Below are 12,528 nucleotides of genomic sequence, written 5' to 3'. Positions count from 1 at the left end.
AGCACAGCGCGTTAAATGCGGGATGGTTCAGTTTACTGTTTGGTGTTAGAACAATGCAATCATTCTCATATATTTACACGGAGCATGACATGGTTTTGATGAAGTAGACAATTAATTACCATATGTAAAGATTGTGTCGTACTTTCGTTGTTTCGTTCACTACCAATCGATAATATAGGCAAGTCTAGCTCGGTTGAAAAATTTTGAGCTCTGAAATAATTGTTAACATATCTTACCTTTGTTGTAGCATATACTGAGCAGCTTGAATCTCTTTCGGTGTTCCAGTAATAGTAATGATGCGATCCGTAGATCCAGGCAAGGCTTCGTCGATTTGGATGAAAGCATTAGACTCGTTCCGAATGCGTCGAATACGACCGCCGCCTTTGCCGATAATCGCACCAGCCAGCTAGAGAAGAGGAACAATTAGGATTACTCATCGGTCTTAATATGGCACCAATGTACTTACATCCTTGGGAATGGTAACTTGTGTTGAAGTTTTGTTGTCCATGTTACCATTGTTTCCACCAAACCCACCCATGTTTCCATTTGCGAGATTGCCCATATTTCCCAATCCGCCCAAATTTCCACCGCCTCCACCAAGGTTCATTCCACCCAAATTACCCATTCCTAATCCGTTGCCTCCGCCAAAATTGCCACCGCCCATTTGGTTACCATTGACATTTTGTGCCCATGGATTGATGAACTCACGATCTCTTTAAAAGCAATAAATACGTTTTAATCTGCACAATAAAAACGACGCAAAAACATACCTCATGCCGCCACCGCCACCACGATTTCCTCCACGATCATTTCCTCGGTCATATCCCCGACCACCTCCGCCACCACCACCACCTCCACCTCCACGCCGATCATCGAAACGGTCCCGACGATCAAATCCTCCGTCTCCACCGCCCCCTCCTCGACCGTTACGGAAACCACCGCTTCCACCGCCGCCGCCGCCGCCGCCGCCACCACCCACTCCATAGCCACCGTACTCATCGGCATACATATCATCATAGTTATGTGGATCGTAGTTGTGGACTGGACCCTTGATCGGCGTTCCTTTAATCAGGTTTATGATTTCGTTCAAAGCTCGCAAACATTGTTCTTCGCTGCCAACCGCCTGAGCAATGCGGTCCGTGCTTTGCGGGGCAATATTGGAGAAAATTTTCAATCTGCAGCCGATATCCTAAAATTATAATAAAACGATGGTCGCTATATTACGGTTTCATTAACACGTATGTACATGGATTTGTACGGATTGTGTTTTGACACAATGAATCATCAACCATTTATGAGGGTTGACAATTTATTCAGCTACAATTATAGTGATCATATGGCAGAAAATATTAAAGGATTGTAAAAAAGACAGCTACAATTTTGAATTGATTACTACAGCTGGCCGTTAGGCACTGTGTAGAAAATAGTGCTTATACGATAAATATTATACAGCGAAAAAAGGGCTTTATATTTAAACACTTACAAATGTAATTTTTAAATACATCAATCAAATTTAGGTCACGACTAGCATTTTTTAAGAATACTCGAAAAATATGCCTTAAGTTGCACTGTGAAAATTAAAAATTGGACTATCGTAAAAAGTTATTAAATCAATAGCGATATAATTAAAAAGTTCGACTTAGAAATATTGTAAAACATTGGTAAACCATTACTATCATATACAGCCTGAGTTCGTTAATTGGGCCACGACTGCACTCCAGCTGATTCGCTAATTGGGCCGACTGACAGTTTGTTAGAAATTTCTAAACTCGAAAATTCCATACAATTTTGACATTCAAGTTGTCACATAGCCCAATTAGCGAACACCCAATTAACGAACCGCCCAATTAACGAACCGCCCAATTAACGAACCACCAATTAACGAATCTTTGCTGTACATCATAAGCTTAATTCCTTGATCAATACAAATCAATCATTCACATGTTGATGTGATTTATTAAAGCTGATCGAAAAATACATGGATGTTTTGCAACTGATCTTGATTTTATATGCAGTTTCATGATATCGCAAACGAGCGTTATTCACAAGAAACACGCTACTAGCTATTTTTTCCTCATATACCTACATATTTTGTATGTCAACTGGGTGCCACTGGGGATTGAATTATACACCGTTCCCTCGTATTTGGAAACTAACTCTGATATGAAAAAGTGGAATTTCCGTTCCTGAATAAATTGTATTGGAAGTTGGTCAGATAGGTCATCGTAAGGCAAAAGATCAGTAGGATGATACTTAAAACGTATTGTGTCACTCCCATTACCAGGATAATGAAAAATTACGTCCACAATACATACTTTATCTCACCTTTAATAAATATTTCACTGAAACAAGCGCGCGCAATTTCAAATCCGCACGCGTTGCTGGCATATGTTTTTGCCTTGAACGCAATGCTTGCTCTAATAACAACTTTTTCGTTTTATTGTATACGCATGCAACGTAAGGACAAAACATAGACAATCGAAAAAAGAACTTAAGTAACTTGAAAAATAAAGGCTGCTGCCCTCCTTTCCATCAATTAATACACGAAAGCAGATGGATACGTATTTTATGCGAGACAAGGCGACAAAAAGGAGGAGAAAAAATGGAGGTCTGGCGAAGCAGCGTAAAGGTGGATGAACGAGCATATGTTTCAGTTTGGTTTAACGATTACTGCTTTGTGGCTTTGAAGAATTTACGTACATTTTAGCTAGCCACGGTAAAATGGTTTAGCAGCATGCACATGTCCTTACACATTTACACAAGCTTGTACATCCTGTTCGATGAGTGTATATAACTTCAACCAGCACACTATAGCATGAGTAGACTCATAATATGTCTGCCTTGTGAAAGCAAAAGAAAAAATAATAATTATCAAAAGCAGTCAGTTGCCGTGCCGAGCACCGAAAAACGATGTAGGAAAAGAAGAATTTCTTAGCATTGTATGGCACACGGCTGTATCGGGAAACAAAAAAACGGGTTTCCTAACTGATGCGGAAAGGACAGCTGACGATTTTTGTTAATTTGAGATGTATCTCTAGATAAAGTAACTTTCAATGGTGCTTCTACAACGGAACATGATTCTTACAAAAAAAAGGATAATAAAAAAAGAATTTTATAGAAATTTATAAAACATCAAATTTTATATGTTATTTACGTAACTAACTTAACACGTGACGCAAATTATGTACAATTACAAAGTGCGAGAAAAAAGCTTTTCTCTTTCAATACGCAACAGTCTACTTTATAAATGATGAGGTCAAATATATGTGCAATTACTTCAGTATCGACATGGCGATAGCTTAAAAGAGAACGAAATAGCTTTAGGATTCTAGGGTTCATTGGCATGAAAAATCACGATACTGGGTCATAATGTTGGGATTCCTTTACATTCTACAACCAGTTTTATCACTATAGATTATCGTATTTTATTAGTATACTTTGCTATTAGTTACATATATGCTGCCGCTACTCGCATAACAGTTCCATTTTCTATGGAGTTTCCTGTATAAAATAATAATATAACATACATTATAAGTACGTCGTTTAAAATGTCAATTGAAAACGTAATTTTTAGTTTTCATTTAATTATAAATGTCATAGCATATTTTATTTAAAAGGTATACTGTAAAAATAAAAAAATTCAATCCAGGGCAATCAATATTATCATATAAAGTATGTTTAAACTACAAAGTTAATAAATGCGACAGTTCGAAAGCAACATGCAAATAATTAGTGAATATATAATTTTTTTGACATTTTCGATTCATATAACCACATGCATTATTGGGAAATTGAAGAAATACTAGGCCAATATGGTAGGCACCCATTGAAGATTCAACGCCGCAGCTACAGGTTTACGTTATTTGAAGCACATTTGAAAATAGTCTTTGACAAAGGCTGAGTTATGCGAGAACAAACATAAGTAGATGAAATTAATTCGAATTATAATTTTACGATCTAATCAAATATAGTAATAGTGCAATTTACCTTCGATATATGAATAGATTTAAATGATTTTTCTCGGTCAAATAGGAAATTTCAATTTTTCTTTGTCCTGAAATCTCATCAAAGAGGAACATTCACTTATCCAATCGATTATCGAATAACCCTCAGTAGTCTTGCTTTGATGAAAACTTTCATAATTCACATTTACACTCATCATGTTACTGATACGAGTAGTCCACTGGTTTATTTTAATATAACTTTTCACAGAGTGAATAATTCTACTGGGAATAGTTTCAAATAATTTCAACTTTAATGGACAGATTCGAAAAAATTCGGATAAAATTAACACTATGTAACAAGGAGAAAGGATGAACGAAAACTGAACATGTAAAAAGATGTACAGCATTTTGCAGGCGGGTGCGCATGACCGAATTCCGTTCGCTCTCTGTCTCCCATACCAGTTCTCTCACTTTGTCTCTCGATAGATCCTTTTTCACCATGTTTTCTTACTACGGCCAGCAGGAAAGAATGAAACTACATACATATTCAATTTCCTGTCCCCTAATACACTGCTGAAAACAAGAGAGCTCTGTTAGACCTTCTATATTGCCTTGTGAATAAACTCGAGTCCTTCGTTTTCGGATAAAATCATCATCCTTGCCAGCCAGCAGCGTCATCGGCGCGAACAATGCGATGATGGAACAGATGCAACTGGCAATGTGCCGGGTGTCGGCTATCGAATACGTCAGTGCAGATTATTTTCCTTCATATGAATTCTTTCATATTGAAACATGACTAACACCATCTAACGCATCTAAGAATTTAAATAACGTCTATATGGTGATGAAAAATTTTCCAGCATAAACGATTACTACAGGGGAATGTTTAAATTCAAATATTACGAATTTTGTAGGAATACTTCAACATTTATTTTTGTTTAAGAGATTGAGAAGCAACTTTAATTGCGATTTTCAAGTACCGTTTGACACCTATGTTACTAGGTATGTTACTAGGAATTAATTTTAGGAACTACATAGTTGAAGTTGAGCTTAGTGAAAAAACTAACGAATTATTTGAGTTAGAGCTGGTTCAAGTTGTCAAATCCTTAAGCACTTCCACTTTCATTAAAATCGTGAGCCTTTTAGAATCTTCATAACACATTTTATGGATGCCTTTACAATAGTTAACTATTTTGTTTGGCATCTCAATGGTTTTCTAAAATTTGGGCTTAATCACTGAATATTTCACCATACAATTTAACAAATACCAAATTAGTCCGAAGAAAAAGTACAAATCTTGAAACAAAAAGAAAGGGGTCAATTCCGGCGTAGTGGTTAGCATTCACGCCTCTCACGCCGAGGACCCGAGTTCACATCTCAACCCCGCAGAAGTCACGAAAGACCTAAGCTGTTAAAGTGACTATAATAAAAAAAAGTCTAGTCTTACTTCTGGGTATCAAAATATTCCTAGAGATGGCTTCCACAAGCTTCAGAATTCCTAAAGAATGGTGAACAAACTTACTAAAGTTAGTGAGTGTTAGTCCGAGCATATTCCTCTTTAGAAGCATAAGCAAATAATAATTATTTCAAGTCGGATTGATTTACGGTTTTAGGCAAACTATTTTTTTTTTTTTGCAATCTTGGAAATGAGGGAAATCCGCTATTTTATGCAGAATTCGCCTGAATGAGAACAAGAAACATTTATCCCTTTACATTTTAAATATTTTAACACAACCATCGACCGAGCTCTACACCCGCTATGCATGACGAATATAATTGTTTATTTTTCATAATTTGATTATTGTTGAATTGTTTATCGAAACTAGGTAACATCTTGCCTGTGATAGAACTTTCTCGCGTTTCTCATTAAGCCAATTTTTATTAATTGATTAATTTGAAATTATCATCCATTGCCACTTTTCGTGAGGTAGTTTTCTTTTAATAGAATAGAAATAATTAACTAATGTGAACAACTTATCTACTTTCTGATTTATTCTCAAATAGACAGTTTAGTTTAACAACATATAGCAAAAGAATACTTCTAGCTTTCACAGTCTACATGCTTCCGCTACACAGTGAGACGAAACAATGAATATCATACGTTTTTTCATAGCGTGAAATTGTGCAATTTTATATCATTAAAATAATCATGTGTGATACACTTTGCATTTTGTAAAATGCAAACAGCATAACAAAATGATAAAAAATATAATATTGGACAAAAGTTGTAGCATATACTGAAAATAAACTACTTCTTGTTGAAAAAATCTTATATAAAGTTATTTACAAACGCCATTTCCCAAAAAAAAAAAAGCTGCAAACAAATACAATTCGAGACCATAGTACGCAATGTTATTTACAAAAAAAAATAGATCAACCGTAAGAGATAAACCATTACTACATTCAAAGTGACTTATTTTAGTATGCTCTCTACAGCTTTTGCAAAGTCACCATACTTTTTGTGCGCAAACGTTTTTGTGTTATCCTAATGACTGAATACATAACTAGATAGAAAGAAAGAGCGATAGATTATATTTTATTAAAAAGCTACCTCAAGACACCATCCTTGTAAAATTTGCGCATTTCCACCCTGTGCAAAAAACGCGTGATTTTGTTCCACTGTGCGCCCAACGTTCGAACTCAACCACTGGGTAGATCAGTCGTTCATTTGCTTCCGACGGCGAGTCGGCAGCCTACCCGAATAGCAGACACCTCGGCGTCTTTGGACCGCGCCTCGATTCCTTACCCTCTTGCGTGTCGTTCTAACTCATACAATGCATTTTAATTCAGCTCAATGTTACCAACTGTTATCGTAGTAACAGTCAGTTGCAATCAAAAGGTACTTGTACTTATGGAAAACTGACATTTTTCATCATCTTGGTTCTTTGCTCTTATTATATTACATTTTTGCCACATTATCCTTATTTTAATAATGCATTTAAATTTGGTTTAATTGAAATAGGAAAGAATATTTTCTTTATACAACCAGAGCTACCTGCTTAACCTTTTGCTTTTAGTTACGCTTACCTATAGGAATAATTTGACAACACGAAGCGAATATCTACATGCATCCTGTTTCAACTAGTTTAAAAAAACCACGAACCACTTATTGTCTGTCAACAGGCCATGGCTTCACAGAATACTAACGTTTGCGCAATTTTGATAGTAAATTGCTGCTACGTTTTGATATGTATATTCTTAACACCAGAGTAAACAAGATGACTAAGAGAGAGAGAGAGCGATTCGCCCATATTCGTATACCTGCGGATGTTATATTTTCACTCAACATCGAAAGGCACGTCATAATGGTGATGGGCCTGTGTTACTAGGTGTAACATAAAAATGTCAGATTATTTCTATTAAATGATAACACCTATCTACTCACAATTGATTCGTGCATTGATTGAAATTATCCCTCACCAGCAATGAAGAAAAATGTTCAAAACTTCCTCAAACTTGGTTTGATAGTTAAACTACTCATGTTTTCCTCTCCATACTCTCATCAAACTTCATTTGTCGTCTCCAACACGAATTTTCATTTTTTAATGTTATCAATAATCTTTTGAAAGGATGTGGACGTTACTAGATTCTTCATATACTTTTATAAAACAGCTAACCTGGAAAGCAGGCATGAAGAAGTAGGGATTTTCTAGCGTGTTTGATTTGGTAATTCACCAGATGAGATACTTTAAACTAATAATACATACTCGTTAGGAAAAGTTTCGCAATTTCCTCAATCCTAAATCAACCCCCGAATGTGCAGACTGAGAATCAAGCATATGCAGCATATTAACGTGCATGAATTTTACGCGCGAAGTGGAGTGCGAATACGGCCGCTGCCCAAGAGACATGATGTAAAAATTATCATCGGGGACTATAATGCTCAGCTTGGTTAGGAGGAGGAATTCAAGTCGGTGATTGCACGGTTCAGCGCACACCCGCAAACGAACGAAAACGACCTAAGACTTGTCGACTTCGCCGCCTCCAAGAACATGATCATACATAGTACCTTCTTCCAGCATAACCTCCACCATCGGTACTCCTGGAGATTACCCAACCAGACGGAATCACAAATCGACCACGTTCGGATAGAAGGTCGGCACTTTTCAGACATTATCGACGTCAGAACCTATGCGGGCGCTAACATAGATTCTTGTCACTACCTAGTGATGGTACGGATACTTCAAAAACTATCTGTTATGAACAACATACGATACCGGCGTCCACCACGGTATAATCTAACGCGACTGAAGCAACCGGATGTTGCCGAAAGCTACGCATTATCTCCCGAAATTGTGCTGCCAGAAGAGGGTGAGTTGGATGATTCCCTTCTTAAGGACTGTTGGATGCCGTGAAAACAGCTATTAACAGCGTAGCGAAGAATGTCTTAGGTCGTGTGGTACCGAATTGACGTGATGAATGGCTCGACGAGGAACGCCAGCAAAAATTGAACGAGAAAAACGCAGCGCGGGCACAAATGCTGCGTAGAGTCACTCGTCAGAATGTGGAGCGATACCGCAGATTGTGGCGCGGGCCGAAATGTGCAGAGATAAAGATGGAGGTATCTTGACTGACAACAGTTCGGTGATCGAAAGGTAGAAGCAGCACTACGATGAACACCTGTGGTGACATTGCGATTCTCGTTTCGAGTGATTTTGGTTCGCTTCGACCACGTTAAACGAATGGGCGAAACGAACCAAAATCACTCGAAACGGAAATCGCAATGTTACCCATGAATGGCGTGCAAGCGGAAGACCACCATAGTTGAGAAAGTGCGGAAATGTGCCACCCCCGTCAATAATGGAAGTTAAAGAAGCCATCCAGCGGCTGAAGAACAACAAAGCAGCGGGAAAGGATGGCATTGGAGCGGAACTTATTACAATGGGCCCGGACAAGTTGGCCAGCTGCTTGCACCAACTGATTGTCAAGATTTGGGATACGGAACGATTACCGGAGGGGTGAAAAGACAGGATTATTTGCCCTATTGCTCTATCTATCGATAAACTGGATTGTGAGAACTACCGAGCGTTCACTATCCTGAATGCCGCCTACAAAGTGCTGTCCCAAGTCATCTTCTATCGGTTATCGCCAATAGCCGAAAGATTTGTGGGAAGTCATAAGGCCGGCTTCATGGAGGATCGGTCTACAATGGAGCAAATCTTCATACCGCGGCAAATCGTCCAGAAGTGCCGCGAATTCCGATTCTCCACGCATCACCTGTTGATTGATTGCAAAGACGCGTATGATAGTGTAAACCGACAAAAGCTATGGAAAATTTTGAACAAAAACGGATTTACGGGTAAGCTTATTAGATTTATTATGGTTACAATGGATGGGATCCACTGCTGAGGGAGAATCTCGGGTGAATTGTCGGACCCATTCGAATCTCGCAGAGGCCTTCGACAAGGAAATGGTCTTTTTTGCCTGCTATTCCACATTGCGCTTGAAGGTGTTATAAGACGAGCGACAATCGAAATGCGGGGCACGATTTTCAATAAATCCGTCGTAAATTTGATACGGAAAATCAATACACCAGCCTAAAACGCGAAGTAGAAAAGGTTGCGTTGAAGATAAATACGTCTGAAACGACATATATGCCGGCGGACAGGGTCAAAGCAGGGTCCGCTTGTGCAGTACCGTGATAATCGACAGGGAAGAGTTTGAGGTAGCTGACGAGTTCGTATACCTTGGCTTACTGGCAACGGAGGACAACAATACCAGTCGTGAGATTAAAAGGCGTATTATCAGCGGAAGTTGGACCTACTACGAACTTCACAAACACTTTTCAACCCCCGTATAAAGTGCACACGGTACAAAACGCTAATTCGATATGTTGTCCTCTACGGGCACGAAACGTGGACACTGCTACATAGGACCTACGAGCACTCCGAGTTTTCGAACGGTGGGTGCTAAGAACCATCACAGAGAACAGGCTCGAAGAAAATAATCGATTTTTTGTGTGTATGATCGCTGGTGGCACCCTCCAGAAATAGTTTGCCAAACGCATAAAAAAATATGCATGTACCTTTATCAATATTACTTTGTGCTGAAGTAAGCATCGAGGGCAGCGACATCAAGTTTTAGTTTGCCACTTACTGTCCGAGGGGTGCTCCATCGAAGGATTACTCGGTGATTACATAAAAATCTTTTACACACTTTTCGTTAATTACCTGTTAATCTGTTTTCTGTAGAACCATGTTTGCAGGCGTGCAAGAGAACGGCGTAGAGGCGAAAAATGAACTACGAGCTCGCGCGTCTCTACGGCGAACCCAATATTGAGAAACTGATTAAAGCTGAACGAATACGTTGGGCAGGACATGTTGCTAGAATGCCGGATAACCATCCTGTAAAAATGGTTTTCGCATCGAATCCGGTAGGAACAAGACCAAGAGGGGCACAGCGAGCGAGGTGGCAAGACCAGGTGGAGCGAGATTTGGCGAGCACTGGGTGCCCGCGGAACTGGAGAACAGCTGCCATGGGCCGAACTAGATGAAGGAATTATACTACGCAGGCCTTGTCATAAGACGTAAAGCCAACTAAGTAAGTAGCCTTTTATCACAGACAAACAGACATAACTCTTGGAAGAAAAATCAACAAAAATTATCGTACCTCACATTTTGCTTGAACACTAGCACCATCTATGATCGACATTCCCAAATATCAGATAGTAACAGAAGTATCGCTTGAAGTACTGTGTTACCTGACTCATAACGAATATACGTTATATACGGGGGACGGTCTCGTGACTCACTAACTTTGTGGTTTTTCGTTTAATTGATCATAAATTCGAATAGAGCATACAAATATCAACTATATAACATAAGTAATTACATGTTTACTCCAAAAATAAAAGCATGAGAGATTTTAGAATTTCGGAAATAGGGGTTCGTTATGAGTCAGGTAACACAGTAGCAAGTATTTTTTATGGGATATTCCCCTTCTTCCCCCCCTTTGAAAAGCGCCAATTTGAACAAAATTGGTTTAATTGGTGCGAAGAATGGAAACGAGTGTTATGTCTGTTTGTCTGTGCTTTTATTATCTGCAAAAGAAATTTTGCATCGCGAAAGGCCTCTATTTTGATGTAATTGATGGTTGTGATTTTCGTAATATTGCGAAAGTAACTTTTATAATAAGTTATTCAATAATTTTCTTTGACTTAGTAGGGTGGTCGCTATTTTTACAAAAATCGGTACTGGTGACAACAAGCAATTTAAACTGAAACAGGTTTGAAATCCTCGCAGCCTATTAGTATATAATCCTGTGTAACCTTGCAGCTGAAAAACCTTCCCTTTCATGTTTCTGCATGTTATTTGGGTGATTGATATCTACCTTTGCTTTTTGATAACTCTCATGTTTGACATTTTATTTCGATAATATAGCTTTCTTCTCTCTTTTGATAAAACAACGGAATTTTGAATTTTGCAACACGTGCATGTCATCCATCTAGCCGAAATTAGAATCTTTTTGGAATTTTTTGTCAAGACAACTTGCCAAAAGACAATGTCTTTAGATCAAATAGTAGCCTTCAAAGATGGTTCCTATATACTCTGAAAACAATCGTAATTTTTGGCGTTTTACTCAGACAATGTCGTGGGCCGGTCCAAAACAAACACCTTTCAATATTGATTTTTGTTTCGTTATGAACGTGGTAGTTCGTTCAAGCTGCCATTTTAAAACGGTATTAAGCATTAAATCGGAAATACAGAAAATGGCAAGAACGACATTTAAAATGTTTGCGATTTGTTATATTGTTATGCTGCGATTGACTTGTTAATTTAAAAAATATGACCGTCAGCCAGTTCCCTAGTTTTGCTGTAAAGTTAATACGTCAAACAAACAAGTTTAACGTCAGAAATATGCAGTGACAAACTGACATGACACAGTCATTCTGCTTTTGTTCGCACAAGTACTTGGAAGCCATCGATGAATCGCTTAAAAGCGAACGATCGGTTATGAACAATTCCTTTAAACAAAAGATTTCAAATGCTTTCTAAGGAAAATGTGTGAGATGCCATATAGAAATCTCAGTGTAAATAATTTGAGTATTCTTAAAAAAGGGACCAATACCAAAATTCTTAAAATCTCTGTATTGCGCTGGATACATTTTGCAATTACTAGGGGGAACTGATCCATGGACAACCCAATCAACCCAATGATGCCATTTGACACACACTTCTTGCCATGAAATAACAAATATTCGATATTGATGAATAAAATTGATAAAGGCCAATGGTTACTGTTGGATAGCAAATATTGCAATAAATATTTAGGCTTTGTATTATTGATACAATAGCATCTTAAAACATACAAATTGAAATAATATGACGGAGAAGCTGATTTAGATTAATCTATGGAACGTTTTAACTCCACACAGTAGAAGTACTATAGTACTATACGGTGAAAAGTAATGCTTAATGCAATTTGGGCTCATTCGTTGTGCCTGTTTATGAAATCGATTATCGACATTAGGTATGTGTTTTTTTTTGTAAAAACCAAAAACAAAGGTGGTATTGGACCAGACCAGACACTGCGGTTAATATAATTATAGTTTTCCTGCTTGTCAACAGTTAATTGTAATTATTTA

At 38.0% G+C, this 12,528-nt stretch overlaps 1 protein-coding gene across 2 annotated transcripts in view; it reads right to left on the bottom strand.

Annotated features, from left to right (window-relative positions):
* Positions 1 to 12,528, bottom strand: part of LOC128733916 (heterogeneous nuclear ribonucleoprotein K homolog) — a 33,431-nt gene that overhangs the window by 1,061 nt on the left and 19,842 nt on the right. For both annotated transcript variants that reach the window (XM_053827786.1, XM_053827787.1), the window contains 3 exons: positions 771 to 1,189; positions 467 to 713; positions 237 to 406 (listed from right to left, as the gene is read on the bottom strand). In XM_053827786.1, coding sequence (XP_053683761.1) covers positions 237 to 406; positions 467 to 713; positions 771 to 1,189 — 836 coding nt within the window. The remainder of the gene's footprint in view (positions 1 to 236; positions 407 to 466; positions 714 to 770; positions 1,190 to 12,528) is intronic.

This window comes from Sabethes cyaneus, chromosome 2, assembly GCF_943734655.1.
Source record: "Sabethes cyaneus chromosome 2, idSabCyanKW18_F2, whole genome shotgun sequence".
Lineage (NCBI taxonomy): Eukaryota > Metazoa > Arthropoda > Insecta > Diptera > Culicidae > Sabethes > Sabethes cyaneus.
The sequence above is the reverse complement of the archived record's forward strand: the minus strand, read 5'-3'. Positions and strand labels throughout refer to the sequence as shown.